At 44.0% G+C, this 17,638-nt stretch overlaps 2 protein-coding genes and 1 long non-coding RNA gene across 6 annotated transcripts in view; 1 reads left to right on the top strand and 2 right to left on the bottom strand.

Moving 5' to 3' along the window:
* LOC107321285 (solute carrier family 2, facilitated glucose transporter member 11-like) overlaps positions 1–5,145 on the bottom strand; it is a 7,461-nt gene extending 2,316 nt beyond the window's left edge. The window contains exons 1-9 of the mRNA XM_015878032.2: positions 5,007–5,145; positions 3,878–4,038; positions 3,267–3,391; positions 2,909–3,038; positions 2,518–2,666; positions 1,781–1,968; positions 1,121–1,231; positions 728–829; positions 308–383 (exon numbers count right to left, since the gene is read on the bottom strand). Of these exons, the coding sequence (XP_015733518.2) occupies positions 308–383; positions 728–829; positions 1,121–1,231; positions 1,781–1,968; positions 2,518–2,666; positions 2,909–3,038; positions 3,267–3,391; positions 3,878–4,038; positions 5,007–5,102 (1,138 nt within the window). The 5' untranslated portion in view covers positions 5,103–5,145. The remainder of the gene's footprint in view (positions 1–307; positions 384–727; positions 830–1,120; positions 1,232–1,780; positions 1,969–2,517; positions 2,667–2,908; positions 3,039–3,266; positions 3,392–3,877; positions 4,039–5,006) is intronic.
* LOC116654107 (uncharacterized) overlaps positions 1–8,743 on the top strand; it is a 24,178-nt gene extending 15,435 nt beyond the window's left edge. Inside the window, exon 4 of the long non-coding RNA XR_004309021.2 lies at positions 118–8,743. This is a non-coding gene — a long non-coding RNA (uncharacterized LOC116654107). The remainder of the gene's footprint in view (positions 1–117) is intronic.
* On the bottom strand, positions 8,238–17,638 carry SLC2A11 (solute carrier family 2 member 11). 4 transcript variants are annotated; one of them, XR_014949151.1, is made up of 12 exons: positions 17,224–17,636; positions 15,088–15,186; positions 14,379–14,539; positions 14,144–14,268; positions 13,752–13,881; positions 13,419–13,567; positions 12,430–12,617; positions 12,003–12,061; positions 11,377–11,478; positions 11,191–11,266; positions 10,640–10,767; positions 8,238–10,176 (listed from the first exon to the last, which is right to left on the bottom strand). XR_014949151.1 is itself a non-coding variant. In XM_085556034.1 (12 exons), exons 2-12 carry the CDS (start codon positions 15,099–15,101, stop codon positions 9,976–9,978), a joined length of 1,404 nt encoding a protein of 467 aa, XP_085412160.1. In that variant the 5' UTR covers positions 15,102–15,186; positions 17,224–17,638; the 3' UTR covers positions 8,238–9,975. The 4 variants fall into 4 exon arrangements, 3 of the variants coding, with proteins under 3 accessions (XP_085412160.1, XP_015733517.1, XP_085412161.1); XM_085556034.1 differs by having other exon boundaries at positions 11,951–12,061; positions 14,379–14,558; positions 17,224–17,638; XM_015878031.3 differs by having other exon boundaries at positions 11,951–12,061; positions 17,224–17,635.

Below are 17,638 nucleotides of genomic sequence, written 5' to 3'. Positions count from 1 at the left end.
AAAAGAAAAAAATAAGAAATGTTAATAGATGTTTCTGTAATTCACGCTTCATGTGGCTGTAGAAGCTGGTAGTTTTATCTGACCTCGGCATGCTTGAAATTCTGCTTGGTTCTTCAGGAAAAAGACAAGTAGAAATGCAATATGAAAGGAAGCTCTAACTCCTACCACAGTATCAAGCGATCTGGGACTGGGGACATCTACCGCTCACTGAAGAGCAAGGATTCATGCTGTATAGCAGCTATGCCTCTCCTAAAAGCTGCTGTGAGGAAGCCAAGGTATAGAAAACATTCCAGTATAAAACACCAACCTGGCCCAAGTCCAAAGCTCATGATGAAGATAAAAATGAGTGCAGCAGAACAATATGGTATCCAGGAGAAAGAATCCTATGATGGGAAACAAAAATCAAATCAGAAATAAAAATGTCATTGATCCAGCTCCATTAGAAACAGGGTCAATCTTCATTACTACATAATATCACATACATCTGTGTTCTCAACTTCCAGACACTTCACAAGGAGACAGCGTTGGCAGTGATTATACTTGTAGAAAGATATTGACTTCAATTTGCATGTATGTAGCTGGAAACAGACCACTGTTAGTATGATGACTGCTGCAACAATACTTCATCTAAAAAGTTATTTGGAGGAAGAGAAGTAGTACTGATGTCTGCCATGTAACAGATCACAAAGATGCGATGCTTGGCTCAGATGCATAAGTTAGGTCTTACCTGTAGAGCAAGTGTGACAGTGAGAAGTCCTAAGGCCAAGGCCATAGCAGTGTAGGTTTTCCATAGTAGTGCCTTCCTCCCAGCACGGTCCACGAGGAAGCCCTACAAACAGGAGCACCTGCTGTCAGTGCTCAGGATGGATCTCACAGGAGTGGGCAAGCTGCTCAGCAATGCCTTCAGCAGCCAGGCAGGGGATCTGCAGGGAGCTGGCCCTAGGAAGTACCCCCTACTTGTCCTACTGGCAAGTGAGATGGTGGTGTGTGATCAGTACAAAGTACTCCTGTTGGTTTGCTGAAGGGGGCTGATTCCTGGATCTCCATTTGCAGTAGTTTCTAAAGGTTGAAATGAAGCAGACACTGCAGCAGAATGAAATTCAGCTGAAGATCCACTTACACACAGAGCTGTGGTGAGGATCTCAGTGATCCCAACTCCCAGGGAGACATAGCGGGTTTGGGCAGGGGAGAGCCCAGCTTTTAAGAAGACATTGTATGCATAAAAGTAAACCTGGAAAAAACAGAAATGTGTGAAGTTTGCACTCATGTGATCACATGTACATTGGCTTCTGCCTTTTTTGTCAGATAATAACTAATTAGGGCTTAAATAAAGAGAAAATGTTCTTGATTTTGGCAACTACTCCTCGGTGTTTTTACGAGGTTTATTTGTGCAGATGAGCTTTTACCAGCAGCTCTGCTTCTACCTCAGTAATGAAGATATTCTTACTTTCAGCACTAGCTTTTGTCTCATGTTACAGGTTGTAATTCCATCCAGTATCCTTTCCGAAGCCTTTTAAGCCTTTGCAGTGATTCTGGTAGTCACCATTTTTCTGAATGTAAGTACTCCTAACACATAAGAAATCCCATTTTAGCACTGTGACCCTTGCTAAACCACAGTTCTCAACTTAGCTCACAAACTTCCATGGGAATGACTTATAACAAATGCTAACAACTTCCCACCTTACAGCCACTGCTCCAATTAGCATTTTACTCTTTGCAGAACGCTTCTTGCCAAGAAACTGTAAACATTGTGCAAAGCAGAGAAAAGCAGCAGACGTACCACATTGACTCCAATGAGCTGCATGCATGAGCAGACAAGAAAGAGAGTGATGAACTGCCAACGGACAGATTTGTCACGAATAAGATCGCAGACACTCTTAGATTTCTCCCCACGGATGGCTTCTTGCTCTGCAGTCATGTCATCCACTTCAGCCATGTAGTCACCATCGCCCCAGAGCTGCTTCACAGCTGCAGGGAGAGGAGGAGAAGATGACTCTGTGCCCAAGCTCACCAGCACACATGAATGCAGAGGATTGCTTCCTGCCTTAGAGTGTCCTATTAAAGCATCAGGGTCTCTGCTTGTCTGAACTTCCTAGAGATCTGGGTTCAGCTTATACCCAAATCCAATTCATTCCTATCTATTCTTACCTATAAATCTCAATCACAGCCTCACCGTTGACCAGCAGTTGTTTACAGTATTCCCATATAGGAGAGGTTTAAATTTTTATCAATCCTTCCCCAGATTCCCTCCTGCTAAAGGTACAGTTCTACAGCACACACCAAACCAGAGACAGGGAAAAACAACCCCTATGATTAAAAATAACTCTACAGCCCAAGAGTTCTCTCTCTTCACACCCAAAAGAGCCATAATGGCTGTTTCTCTCTATATGTTAGCAGCTGCCATTAGGGTCACTGAAGACCTGGAATGCTGCATCCAATCATTACACAGAGCCAGAAGGCACAGTTTCCAGGCTCTGGCTGCTAAAAGCACAAATGCTCTGTGACCTGTTTCCTTACCTTTGATGCAGCCCTCCTTGTCCTTTTTGTCAATGAGCAGGTAGCGGGGAGAGTCTGGGAAGAAGGGGAGAGTGAGCAGCTGAATGAGGGCAGGAACTGCATTTGATGCCATGAGAACGGGCCACAGAGCTTCTACACCCAGAACTTCTCTGAAACAAAAGGGTTAAGCTGTCTGTATTTTGATCTGTGTTTGCTAGGGAGCAGCATCATTCATCAGTCTCAACCATTTATATGATTTCTGTTTTCCATTTAGTTGAGAATTTGTGATGAGGCAATTTGGTCTGGCTGCACACCTCAGCACACCTGCGAACAGTTGTTGATTTACTTATCTGTAGCCATTTATTGACATGTACATAAATTTTAATAACAGAAGAAATGAAGCAGCTCTTACCTGAGACCCAGAGCAAATCCTGCAAACTTTCCCACAGCAATGGAAGTGGAAGCAGTTATGGCAATCACCCCACGCAGCTTCTGGGGGGCACATTCCCCCGCATACATGATATGGATATTCAGACCTAAACCTTCAGTGACAAATGACCATCAGACAGGGCATTACTTTTCACATGGATTGGATGTGAAGGTGAAAGTATGAGAACTTGACCTGTCATACACAATTAATTCAATTATGTTTGTGTTTTCTTACTTAGTAAAAAAATTGCACTCAGTAATCAGGCACAAGGTAAAACCTTGTGACGCTCAGCTACTGCTCTCCCAGGCTTTTAATACCACATGTAGGAATACAAATTTACCTGCACCCACTCCAGCAAATAATCTCCCAATGATGATCATTTCAAAGGACCCAGACAGCCGACTGAGTGCCATGAGAGTTGCACTCAGCAGAGCAGGGATGTTGGCAAGCAGCATGGACTTCTTCCTGGAATTAGTTTAAATCAGTATAAGCAGAAGTACTGTCCATAAGTCATTCCTGGCCAGACAGAAGTGATACAGCTTGTACAATGGTTAAAGCTGCAGTGAAGTAAATGGGAAACTGGAAAATGGTGTCTTGAACTGAAATGTTTTGGAGCTTTTGATGCCTACAGCACTTCTTGCATGTTATCTGTTGGAGCTAATATCTACCTTGAAGAATATGCTTTGTGAGGTGCTTTTTGTGAAATTCAGATGATTTCTCTGGTCTGGATTGGCTTTGGAATTTACAAGGAACAGGGTATTTTCCTTGTGATCATTGGCAGTTTTTTGCTATTCTGTTTCTTCAATGATCTTTCATACGAAGTGCCCTGGGCTGCTCACAGGATCTCTTCACAAGCAGTGAAGACACAGACATATGCCTTCACCAAGACATAATCACTTGTGCTTGCATGTATGGGTGCAAAAAAAAAACTAATGCAATCATTATTCCTACCTTCCAAATGTAACAGACAGGTATCTGACAGATATGGAGCCCAGGAGACCACCAATGGTGTAAACGGACACAATGAAGGACCACATCAAAGTAATTATCTCTTCACTGGGAGAAGATCCATATCTCTTCAGCCAGGTCTCACGTATGAAATTTTGGATGTACTTTAAATGAAAAACAGAAACCAATGGACTCAATCAACATGTTTTCTGATAACTGCACTTTTTTTTTTTCAATTTCTCTTTCCCATCTATCTGCCTTTCTGATACATTTCTGTCAGTCCCCTGGCTGAAATCCACTAAACGAGAAGGAATTTTGCCACTAACATAAGCAGAGTCCATGTTTTAGAAACACGGTGTAATAAATCATAGTAAATATCAATACTAAATATCAACAGTGAATGCCACTAAGAGAAGTGCAAGATGATCTTCTGTTCACATGCTAGAGCATGATTTGTTATGCAGTTTTCCCCTTCAGTCCCACTCGTTCCACGTTTACTTTCTGCATCCTGCCTGCTGCTTTGGATGAAGTCTAGATTTGACTTAAATTGCCTTCAGTAAGGTCAGGATTTATCTCCCATTGTGTATCATTCTGGGATCTTTCCAATCTGCTGGTGATAACTTCACAGTTTTCTCTTTCAGGATCAGGGTTCCCAGTATGGTGACACTATGACCTCAGTTTCCTTAGCACTATTTGAGCTGACAAACGCCTCTCCTTTTTCAGCTGCAGGTATCGGTGCTGACCTGAGCTCCAGAGCTCCACTCCTTCCCTGTCCTGTTTTGCCTTACAGGCGTTCACACAGAGCTGGTGTGCATAGCCAAGGACCTGGAACAAAGAACTCCAGGAACATTGTGGACAGGAGAGTTTCTTGTGAACTATCCAAGTCAATAATGGAAAAACACCTGGCTATAGATAACCCTCATCCTCCCCTTTCCCAATTCAGTGGCATCAGACAGAAGTTAGAAACAATGAAACACAAGAGCAACTGCAGCTGCACTGAGAATCAGGCAACCACAAAAAGTCAAGCTTTGTGTGCAAAAGGAAGAGATGAGTGATTAAGGATAGAGGGAGAAATGCATGAGGACACTGAAATCCATGCTGGGAGCTCAATCACTGAGCTGTCTGTGCTTACCTCGGCAGGAGAGTTGATAATGGAGATCTGCAACCCATATTGGAAAGCTCCACCAATGCCCAGGACAAAAGCCAGAAGGAAGAGATTATAGCTCATTTTCTGGCAGGAAGAAAAATCAGCAGAGAAGGCTGTTCAGACATGCCCCCAGATGTCCCGTTCTGCCCATGGGGACACTTGAAAGTAGTGTAGTAGAAGACCACAGCAGCTAAAGCACAGGACAGTAACACATTAGTAGAAAGGAGAAGCAAATCTTGTAGCTCTCTCCCAGAACAGGTTTTACACCTCAGTGCTTCTGTCGTCAGCTTTGTCAACTTAATCTGCTCAGAATCGCTAGTTGTGGGAGCATGGTACAATGTGCAAGCATCACGCACATGCTTTCCTTTTATTTATTCCTCCTCCTCCTCTTTTCCCATTTGTTATCTCTCCTAAGTGAATATTTTGCTCAGTAGCTTGGCTGAGACTACATAAATATTTGGAGTTTGGAGGGCATTCCTGGTTTCATAGTTATTCACTCTGTTTTAGAAATATCTGATAGGCTTAAGCATAACCACAGTGTAGTACTGTGCTATGTGAGTACCCCAGCCCTCCCACTCCCCTGTTACTGGGTGTCCCAGTGCTTTCTGCGCAGCAATGACGAGATGGTGCTGCACTTTTATCTCTGGAACAAATCGTATTCAAAGGCAATGCTGAGCCATAACTGGCAAACATTTACAGGCTGATTTCTAATCAGATAAATGCCATTGTTTCAATAAGCATCAAATTTATCCATGTCGCATCATTGTTGGCTTCAGAGGAATTAGTTCTGAATGCGTTTGGTATTTGGCACATTCATATATTAAATGATGACAGTCTTATCTACTTATCTTGTGCTTATCAAAGCACCAGGAGGAAGTGAGAACTGTGGTCCCTACCACTGCACACATGCTCCATGCTTACAAAAGACGCCATGTATCAGCATGAGTCTCCCCACAAGCAAAAAGAAAAAGCAGTAAATCCTGTTCTAAGTACAAAGTTTGCATCTGCAGCAAATTTCTGACTGTTATCCTGATTCTGTATCATAACATCATTACTTGTTTTTTTCTTTTCTAGTCTTCCTAATGCACCTTGGTATTTCTAACCCTTTATTGAGGAGGACGTTTTTCCATCTCCTGATCCTCCTCCATCTGTCAAATCATGTTTTGTTGCTCTGCTCTGAACTCCTTTGGTTTGTAACACATCAGGCGTTAAATATAAAAGTGCTCTTGAATCCAGTTTTCTTTGCTTTTAAAAATATTTCCTTGCAACATATCGCTATCTCTCAATTATGATTTCATGCCATTATTTTAAATGTGTTTCCTTCTGATTGATTTAACTTTCGGTACTCAATTTATGCAATGGGTCCTTTAGAATATCAGAAAGAAAAAAAAAATCTGTATTGCAAAAATTCTATTTGAGGTGAAAAAAAGGATACGTAGACCAACTTGCATGCAAAGGGAGTAATCTCAGCTTCCAGGGTAGACCTTTCCTCATGCTTTCTTTGGATGCTTTGGGAAAAGGCAGGCTATATATAGAGAAAACATGTCGTCTCATTCTCTTTCAGTGTTTACACTCCCTTTGGTTTGTCATGAAGTTCTTGCTATTTGCTTTGAAATGCTGCGTTGGTTACTGATGAATCTGTGAGTAATTTTGATGAGTTATGCATTCATGCCAGGTCAGCTGGGAAGAGAAACTCCAGCAACTGGGCTGCAGGAGACGAGTAAAGGACAGTAAAGGGGCATTAATGGAAGCCAAAGTCCAGAGACTGACAAACTAGAGCGGACTGGCTTGGACTCCCCAAAACACAGTTTGGGTAATTAGTCATCTCATTAACGGAAAAGTTCCTGACTGTTACCTTGAGCCTCAACACAGTAAAGCTGTATGAAGCCTTACTCAGAAACCTGACTAAGAGTGACTAAGCTTGTGCATTCATGCTTGAATTACGGGATCAGTCGATGCTTTAAGGCTACCGGTTCATTGCCTGAAATTCAGGTCTGTGTTCCTGTAATATGTTAAGTGCTAGGAGAGCTGAATGTCACTTTTAAATCCTGATCGTAACATAAATCAATTCAATCTTCACTTTTAGCTCTAGTTCTCAATTGACCTCTTTCTCTGGCAGTCTCCAGTGCACTTCTGTGGAAAGGCTTTTACGGGTGATTCGAACAGCTTAGGGGAAAGCATTTCAGCTGCTGAGTGGCTGCACTGGGCAGTGTCCATGATGGGATTCTGCACGTCTTCAGTTTCTGGAAGAATCCAGGCTGGGCAGCTTGGGACCGAGCTGTGCGAGACCTGAGAGGCAGGTTATGCAGAGGAGCACTCTGAGGACAGCAGCAGGAACAGTGCTTCTCTGGTATGATGGTAATCAGTCAGTCCTACAGTGCTTGGGGATTTGATTTTTAAACCACCATAAGCTTCTGAGAATCAGTTCAAGATCCATTTGTGTTCAGCGCTTCACTTCTTTAGAAAACTGACCTAAGCAATTGGTATATATTCTTTCTGTTAATGAAGGTATGTTAATTCAGTAATAAATAACTATCTTGTTAGATGCTTAAATTAAAATGAAACCAACTAGATCAATTAAAATGTAACCACTGTTTACCTTTGCTTAATCAGTCTAAAGACACCTGATTTCAGGCCATGGTTATAAAAAGAACTAATTGGAGTCAAGCTTTTCTGTTGCTCAGTCTCAGTGCTGGATTTGAATGCCTGTCACTTGGGGGCAGACTCGTGGTGTACAGCCAGCCTCCTCTGACCTGGAGGAAGCCAAGGAGTGCTGACTCAATGTAGCAGCCATACAAGCGGCCCAGATGAGGACCTCAGAACATTGCATGGTTTCTCCAAACAAGTCTCCTCGAACCTGTGCTTCTCAGTGATTTGTGCCAGGCCTCTCCCTCCACTCAGACATCTTCTCTCACCTTCTCTTCACTACCTTGTTTTCATGTCCCATCTTTTCTCTGATCCCCACCAAAGGACAAAATGTTTTGGTATCATCATGATGGTACCAGCACTTTTTGCTTTGACTGTGTACATTCATCAGGCCTCTTTCCATATGAATGAAGAGTTCCTCTGATTTTCCTGGCTTCCAGCTGTTTTCCTCCTGGTTGTCTTGTCTCAAAATCCAGTTTGTCTCAAAATCTCAGTGTTGTCCAAGAGCAGAAATAGCTGCTATTGCCAACGTGTTCATGTGAAAGACTTTTAAATAGCACCAACCACAGATGAACAAACATTTAGATTTATTTTTCCTACACTGAAAACTGTAGGTAGCGAAAGAGACAGTTCTTGCACAGACTCTGGAGAAATACATCTGCCCATGCCCAACATGACAGTAATACACTTGGGAAACATTATGTTTACATTCATGACATTCAAAAACATTGGACTTTTTAAAATTAAAATTGGTTACAAATATACAGAAAGAAACTTTACTTATTTTGTCAACATTCCTCTTCAGTGCAACCGTAGCTTCAGCAGAGCACAGGTGTAAAATGGAGGCTTAATCCCTGCATGATGCATTGGCAGTATCCAGGTGGGACCAGAGACAGAACACGGGATTGGATGGCAAGAAAACAAGCCATGAAGAAAATCAGTCCAGAGTAAATAGTCTGTAAAGTGGTGCCTGAACATCAGCTGTATAAGCCATGCAGCAAGTGCTAGAAGCTTTCTTCTTAATCTATACGTCATATGTGTTAATAGCTGAAAATAATCAACTGCTTGCTCAACAAGTAGTGGTCTATTTGAAATCATTTAATAACAGAAACAGGAGCCCTGTGACACGGTACTGAGAATTTCATCTGCTGTCTGAAAGCAGAACTTAATCGTATTAATTTTTTTTATCTGAGAGCCCAGATTTAGAAGGAGGAAAAAAAAAAAAGGCTTCTGGGGTGCAAGTTGCAGTTTGGTTTGAAAAGGAAGGCAGATTAAACTTAGAAGAAATTCAGAAGAAAGTTGCTGAAGCACTGCATGGTGGTGTTTGGTGATAATAAGGCATCAGCCTGTCACTCTTTAATATGTGTGTTACTTAGTATTAAAAACCTACGTCAGATTTTTAAACATTTGTCGCTATTTAGTAGTTGATATGTATTATAGATCTGCAGCAACACAATTGTGACAGCACAAAGTTCTGCGTAAACCAAGATCTGCGACACTGATAGGCTCTGGCAAATAACTATGGACCCTTCAGAGGGGGAGTGCATTTATCCAGAACTGCCTTTGAATTTGGGAGAGGAGGGAATCCATTCTTCATTCCCCTTTTTTCCCCTTTTGAATCGAGGCCCATCCTAAGCTCGAAGCCTCTGGGGCCAAATTTCAGATTTGAATACCTAAACACAATATCCTAAATGAACATTTAGGCATCTGGCAGCATGGCCAGAGTTTCACTGTTGGCTGGAAGCAGGCACTTCGCATTTCAACTCACAGAACCTTGCTTTTAAGCAGCAGGAAAATAACGTGTGTAGCAAGACAATAAATGGTTTATCCGGTGTTAAAAAATGCAGCTGATGAAGAGGTGGCTTACAACCTTTGTAACATCTACTGATGTCCCTGAGCAAAGCAGTCAGGTTCCTTGTCTTGCTATATTGTATTGTTGTCAGGCATTTCTCTCATATACCTGCTTGAATGTGTTTCAGTGGAACCACCATGTCACACATGATCTGCTTTTTAAGAGAAACTCTCAAGCATTTTAGCAGGAAAGCAGTCCCTGAGAACATCCCCAGGAGCTGACAGAGGACAAATCATGATAGGATTTCAGTAAAATGGTGGCTTAGGAGGAGTTGAACACATGCAGTAAATAAGTAATGTGATCCTAATGGCTGAATTTTGTATCTTGCCCTAAAGTCTTTTGAAGGTGCATTTAAGAGCAGTATATTCTCCCCAGCCCTGCTCCTCTCTCTGTGTCCCTGCAAAGAGAATATAACCGCTGCTGGATTTCCACCAGACACCATTGTCCTTCCTTCTGCTACAACGTGGTGGACCTGATCTCTTCAGGGCCTTTATAGAAACCTTCACGGCTCTGAGCTCTGAAGTTCAGTTTCCTGAACTCCTCCGAGATTTCCAGGAAGGATTTTCCTTTGGTCTCAGGAAGGAAGAACCCAATGTAGACAGCAGTGCAGATGCAAACCACAAGGAACGGGACGTAGCAGAAATGTGCTAGATATTTCTGAGGAGGAGATAAAGAACAAGATGATGTTAAAGACATTCTGTACAACAGCAAACAGGTTATTGAACCCCTTCCCTGCATGGACTAACTTCATCCAGAGAGTATTTGTGTGCTCCCCAGCAAGGAGCACAGCAGCTCTCCAGCACAGTTTGGGAGCTTTGATGTAGCAAGTAAAGTATCTCAAAATGTGTTTTTCTGGCTTTCTGTCTATACACAACTGGACAGAACGGAGATCCACAATAGGAAATAAGACAGGATTGCGTACGGTGGAGTTCTGCTCCCTTTCACTTCAGGAATCAACATAGGGAATGGTGCCAGGGTCTGGCCAAGGGGAATAAAGTTGCATCTCCAGTCCCAGCCATTCTCAGTAGAGGATGGAGCAGAACTATGGGCCATTCATGCCCACAAAGCTTTACATCAGCTTTACATTAGAAATCACCATTGCATTGCCTTGGGAACGCACCACAATGAATGGAAACGCTGTTCCAACCAGAAAGAGATTAAACCAGAGCAGAGACCCACAGATCATGTAAGCAGCTGGTCGGGACATCTGATCAAAAATCTCCGTGGGCAGAACTCCTGTTACACCAGCTGGAAAAAGAAACAGCAGGAAAGTTAATAACACTGTTGGTAACACGGCTGATGAAAACCAAGACAGCACAAGCAAAACAAATGTGAAATTTGTGAGAACAGTAAATTGTGATTCAGTAAATTATTCTCACTGGTCAACAATGCCAGAACAAGTGGTAAAAGAGATGAACTGCAGTGGGAAGTCTTAGGTTAAATATTAAGGGCTGGCCAATTATTTAGTCTCTTTCATGGTGAAATGAACTACTGGAAGAGGTTTTGTAACCCACATTATTCTCACTGTGATCTGGCTGTGAAAATTGCTCATAATTAGTTCAATCTTATGACACTGTAAAGACTGTGACAAGAAATGACTTTCAAAGCTTGCACACAACTCCAGACTCTCATGGCATCCAAAAGTTTCAGTGAAACATGTGGGGAACTGACCTGGTCCAATTCCAAAGCTCAGGATATAGGTGAAAATGCAGGCCATGCTGAGATAAGGCATCCAGCTAATCTGAGTCTGCAGCCACAGGGAAAAGCAAATGAGGGCACTTACTGCCACCACTTGACACCTCAATCACATAAAAAAGCAAAGGCCAATTGTTTAAATAATCCAGTGAAGTTTATTACCTGCTGGCTCAGAGCGACCGTGAAGACAGTGGCCCATCCTGCCATGAGGATGTATCCTCCCAGCAGCAGCGGCCTCCGGCCAGCGTAGTCTATAATCATGTTCTGCACAAAGTAACACAGCGAAAAAAAGCAAAATGTTCAACATCTCTTTAGATTCCTGCCTGCTCCCTCTTGTCCCACTGCAGCTCCTAGCTGAAAGAGAAAGGCCGCTCAGGGGAAGGGATCTGGCAGGAGCCAGCAAGATGGGTGTTCAAGGAGACAGGAACATCCCAAGTGCACCTAAACCCTGCCTGTAGCTGTGATGACATGAGGTAGAAGTTTCATTTTCTAGACTGTGCACAGTTCAGATGCACAGTGCCCATTCAGACCCTTCCAGAGAGCATTTCTCAGATAATGATAATGATGCACTGTCTTACAAAGCACAGCATTAACCCCTCTGGACACAAATGCTGAGTTTGCCTGACCGCTGTATTATAAAGTGCTTCCTTGGGATAACAGGCAATGTAAAATTTGTCATCAATGTCCTCCTCACTGTCAGCACAGCTGTGTACCAGCAGTGTTTTAAGAGCCTCACACAAGTTACAGACGTGATCAGTTCACAGCTCCCTGTGCCGATGACAACATACGGGATTTTGTCCTGAGGAATTCCAGCCTCCTGGAACACGTAAGCTGCATAAAAGTACATCTGTGGAGAGAAGAGAGAAGAGCAGTAAGGGAAGGTGTCTGAAAATACATCCACTTGCTTTTTCCTGAAGGACCGTGAAAATCAGGGCTAGATACCAAAGGGCTTTTCCTGCACATTAAGCAGGCACTGTAGCACAGACCTATCATTTGTACCCAGTTTCCTTTTTATAACATCATATTATATACTCCAATTCAACTTGTCCCACGATTCCTCCTTCACTACTTTGTTCATGCCTTCTGCAGCCAGATCAGCAGAGGCAGAACAGAACTCTGCTCCTGCTCCTGCAGGAGTGTTTAACCCAAGTGCTTGCACCCACAGCCCGTGCAGTGCTGCTGCTGATTGCTGCAGCCTCCAGCTCACCAGCTCACCGAATCGTTCCCGCAGAGCTGCATGGCACTGCTCAGCACGATGATGCTTATCAGCTGCCACCTCACTGCTTGGTTTCGGAACAGCTCCCAGGGCTTCTTCGCTCTCTGACCTTTGGCAGCAGCCTGTTCAGCCAGCATCTCCTCCAGCTCCTCTCCCAGGTCACTGCTGCCTCTGAGCTTCTTCAGTGCTACAACGACAAGGGAACCCAGGCTTTACCTTTGTTTGCCCATCTCTGCAGGCCAAACAGCTGAGCAGTAGATGATGATTGTGGGAAGCTGTAGAACAGCCTCCACAAGTGGCAAGCAGTAGCCCCTTAAAGGATTAGGGCGTAGGGACTGCAAATCCTTCCCCACTGTTTAACAAGAGAATATTTCCAGTCCATGTCATTCCAGCAGCCATGCTTCTGACTCATACCTCAAGTGGATTGATTCCCTGGGAAATGCAGGCAATTAAGATGTTCTTGGTACATGTTTCCTGGAAACTAATTCCTACTTCTTCGTGTATGGGGATTGTATGCTACAAATCTAAGCAAATCCCTTAATATGAACTGGCTGCACATTTGGTCATGAGCTCCTTAGCCAGCATTTATTTCACTTCACAGTTATAAAACATGTACGCCATTAGGAACACAGCCTGCACCTTTTGACCTTCTATTTATTAAAAAAAAAAAAAAGTACTTTTTTTAGGAAGATGACTTTAAATTATCTTAAGAGATTGTAAATATTTAAGATTTTAGTGTTGTTTAACTTGGGAGGAAGTAATCACAAATGGAATGAACGATACAGTGCTTCTCAGATGTAAAACCATGGCACCATTCTCAAGAGACTGCAGCCTAAGTCTTAGTACAAAAGCAGGTTGCAATGAAGTGTACATTAATCTGCGCTCAGAATTACTTCAGTTCACACAAATATGCAACCAACTACCACCTGACTAAGGGTACAACTACTAATGCATCTACAGACATCGGTGGCTGTCACCCTAAGCTCACCAGAGATGCAGGACTCTCTGTCTCCACGGTCAATCAAGAGGTATCTGGGGCTTTCAGGAAACCACGGCAGAACCATGAGCTGGATCAGGGCAGGCACAGCATTGCTGGCTAAAAGGAGTGGCCAGCTCTCCTCCCCTCCTAGAAGCTCCCTGGAGAGAAAGAAATAAGAAGTACCTTGCTCAGTAAGTTTTACAAGAGACCAGAATCATCTCCTGTGTGTGGGCACTGGAAAAGAAAGGGAGGAGTAAAATAAAAAAAGAAAAAAAAAAAATGAAAGGAAAAAAGAGAAGAAAAATAGATGAAGTATAAAGTGGGCTTCTAGCTTTACATTACCTGAGTCCAACAACCTGGCCCAGCACCAGTCCCAGGGCTGTAAAAGATGCAGAGGTCAAGGCCACAGCCCCTCGGAGCTTCCTTGGGGCACTCTCCGCCAGATACATGGGCTGAACATTCATGCTTACACCTGGCAAGGCAGACAAATGCTGGCCTCAGCTTGCAGGCAGAGGAGATGAGGGCAAATGCAGTCAGCTCTTCTCTTGCAGGAAATGTGATGTCTGCCCTACCTAAACTTATTTAACCCAAACCTATATTGTCACATCTGATCAGACTAGAAGATAAATTATTTTGATGTCCAAGATCATTTCTATTAAAGTATCTTCTATTTCTAATTGATACTTTTGATAACTTTCAGCCTGTTAGGTTTCTCATTCCTGCATACCTCATACCTGCATTCACACCAGTAAGGAACCTGCTGAGCATGATCATTTCAAAAGATTTTGCCATCTGGCTGAATCCTGACAAGGCCGCAGCTACGATCACAAAGACGTTGTTAACCAGCAGCGACATCTTCCTTCAGAGAGAAAAGACATGGTTGTGAGCTCAGATGTGTGCCAGGTTTGCATATTTCCCCTTGGCCTAAAAGAAGCTGCAAAGCTTCAAGTATAATCCAGCATCTCTTACCTTCCCAACACAATGGCCATAGGGCCGGCAGCAACAGCCCCTGCAAGGCCTCCCAGGGGGTACACGGACACGGTGAAGGACCACAGCAGCAATACCATGCCACTCTCCAGGGGAGCACCTGTGCGCTCCAACCATGTTTTGTTCATGAACGTCTGGATGTACTGCGAGAGAAGGACAGTGCTGCGTGACCACGGAGAGAGAGACATGTAAACGCCTCCTTCTGCATCCATTTGTCCTGTGTTCGTGCTGTTAGATCTTGGACTGCAAATGACCCCCCAGCTCATAGACGTGTTTTTAACAGAGGAATAAGGGTCTAGAACTGTAGCTGCTGAAAAGTTGTACTTGGCTTGTGTATCTGTGTAGCTGTTTTGGATAATTTAACAACATGCATCATGGGTCCAGCTTTGAATTTAAGGGCAAAAATCAATTTCATTGGATGCAGGTTAAAAAAAAATGGAATTAGATGTTCTAAAACAACTAAAAACAAGGCTTCTAAAAGAATTAATGTGACATTGGATCCTGAATAAGGGTGGTTCACGTCAGCGAAGTTCTGGACCTTGTCTATGACTTATACAGAGGCAACAACACATTCCCATCCTCAGTAATGCAGACTGTGTATTTTTGGTGTCAGGCCACCATCTGCAGCCTGAATGAGGACACTGAGGCAGCGAGTGCCTCAGGAGGAGCCTCTCAGAGCTGCAGTACTTACTAAAGTTGGAGCATTGATGATGGAGATGTTGTAACCGTACTGGAAAGTGCCTCCAATCCCAGCAGCACACACTGTCAGGATCAGGTTCTTGTTCTGAAGCTGAAGAAGATGGATGGAAAAAAGAGCTTTAGAATAAAACAGCTCAGCAGACGTTTGGCCCGTTGTGTGATGAACATTAGCACAGGCTACAAATGATGTTGTATAATGGGAAGTACAAAAGACAGAAAACAAAATGCAGAGTTTTAAAATCTATGGCTTCCAAAAGTGCAAAACTATATTAATATTCCATATTAACAATTCATTGCTTCCCACAATTTGGAACTGCTTGGAGGCAAAAGCTCGCAAGTGTCTTTTGTTCAATATTTACTGCATATGCTTACAGAAAGTCAGTGTAACAACAGCAAATACTGCCAGGGTCTGGTGTTATTGCTTCAGTTAATTCAGTTCAGTACAAAACCTGTACCCACGTGATGAATTATTCAAGAAGCATTTGGCAAAGTTTAATAACTCCTGAACGATTTCCAGCTCCCCTCTAGTACAACATTTTCTCAGGGCTATTTATGTCCAGAGCACTCTTATTCACTGGTATGCTATTTCTTCTACTCTTTTACTGCAATTCTACTTTATTTTTTTGCCCTTTCATTTTAGCTTAAAATAGACTGCCTTTCTTACGCTGCTTCACTTGCAGTACAGAGCAGACAACGTCATTCTGACTAACTTTCCCATCACACAATTGTTCCTATTCAGTCAGAATATTTTCTGCTTTTTTGGTACAATGATGTGGGTGAAATACAAGGCAGGTCATGGGTTCTGTGTCATGTTTTGTGCCTCCTTGAGGTCATTTCTTCACTGCCCATTTCTCATATAGCCATTTAATGGGGCTGCTTCATGCAGCATGATGGGAGCGGGGTGCTGGCATCAGAGAAGCCTCTTGCTTTTGGAAGGGTGTAGAACAAGCTCTCCCAGCTGCTCACTGTCAGGCTTATGAGCAAAGAACAGTCGTGTGTATTCCCCTTTCTACACACTTCTGTTTATCTTTCCTCTGTTGTGTCTGTAAATCCCAGTTTTTCTACCTGTACATGAGACGCTGTGCCTGGCAAGCAGTGCCCTGGTGGTGTCCCTGGGCTGGAAGCACTGTTTCATGTCTCAATGCCGCTCTGAGCTTGTTGGGGCACCTGGCCCTTAGCCTGACACTGCCTGCACATTGTTCCAGGTGGCCCAGGGCCAGACTCCCCACGGGGCAGCTCTGCAGGGTGACATGAAGAGCCCATGCTCGGGCTTGGCTGTCACCACCACTGCAGGTCAACTCAGGCCAGATTTTGTTTTGCTTCATGAATATGACACTGACCCAGGGAGGACTTAGATATCATAAAGCTGGGGAGCCTTGTCTGCTTCACTGTCTCAATTTCCTCTTACAGAGCCATCTACCCCCCCAAAAAAAAAAGAAAAGAAAAAAAAAAAAGAACAGTTTGCCTCATCTCCCTGTAGCTTTTAAATCCCAAATTCAATTACCCTTAGCTTTCTTCTTTCCTCAAAGCCTTTTAATGCCATTAACTTCCACAGCCTCAGACAAGACGTTCTCCAACGCAGGCACAGCAGAGTGTCCCTGCCCCGCAGCAAGAAGAGCCTGAGCTCTGTCCTGCTCCTGTTACAGGGCACGCTGCACTCACTTGCACTTTCCTTGGCTACAGCGCTTTGCTGTCTCATTGCTAAGACATGAGCCAAGGACCGTGCCCCTGCTATCCCGACCCCTGCTATTATCCCTGCTCCTCCCAGCTCCGTACAACAACACGCTTCTCTTTATTTTCAACCACAACGCCTAAAGATGAAACGTTCCTCCTGCTGATTTCCCTCTATTCATTCTAGTCTATCACCTCCAACAGCCGTGAGCAAAGGGAAAATGTTTGTTCCTCCCTTCCGGATCCACGGCACGTTTCTGAGCTCACAGCCCGGCTGCCCCGCAGGTTCCTCCCCAGCACCGAGCGACGTGCCCTCAGTCTGCCAGCTCTAACACAAGGACTGGCACGAGCTGATGAGTAATTCCACAGTAACGTGTAAGGACTTACATAGCCGTATATAGGGGGGAAAAAAGAATGATCTGTCGATAATAATAGAAAAGTTTCTCATCGTTCTTACCAATCTCTGCAGCTTGTTCATCCTCTTTGCTGGTCCTTCCTGTCTGCCAAAGCCTCTGGTGCTGTCAGCAGCGCTCCAAAGGGTTATTTAAAGAGGCACTGCCACTCGTTGGTCGATAGCAGCCGCCCGGCAGCCGGGACAGAACCGGAGCAGCGCAGCTCCGGGCACGGGGGGTCCCGGCGTCCTGAGCCAGGGAAACGCCGGCACCGCTCTGCAGCCCTACGGCAGCGGGCAGCTATTGAGACAGGGACGGATGTGACGCGAGAGCTGCCAGGGAGACGGCGGCAGATTGAAACGCCTGATAGATGGAACTAGTCTGCACTGAACACACAGCCCTGTGTCGGTTAGAGGACAACACAGCAGTGCACCAGAAATCAAAGAGGTTCCTGAATATGTTGATGAAAACTTCCAAGGT

This window comes from Coturnix japonica, chromosome 9, assembly GCF_054131305.1.
Source record: "Coturnix japonica strain WE chromosome 9, WE-NBRP24, whole genome shotgun sequence".
NCBI classification, from domain to species: Eukaryota; Metazoa; Chordata; class Aves; order Galliformes; family Phasianidae; genus Coturnix; species Coturnix japonica.
This window is presented reverse-complemented; position numbering and strand designations above follow the sequence as displayed.

What these genes read in the sequence shown, in the direction of transcription:
- SLC2A11 (XM_015878031.3), bottom strand. Translation starts at nt 17,244, where the DNA reads ATGAACAAGCTGCAGAGATTG. An exon ending in TGATCACGTCTGTAACTTGT is followed by an intron (nt 11,479 to 11,950) that starts GTGAGGCTCTTA and finishes TACTTTGTGCAG; the next exon opens with AACATGATTATAGACTACGC. An exon ending in CAGCGTTTCCATTCATTGTG is followed by an intron (nt 10,177 to 10,639) that starts GTGCGTTCCCAA and finishes TCTCCTCCTCAG; the next exon opens with AAATATCTAGCACATTTCTG.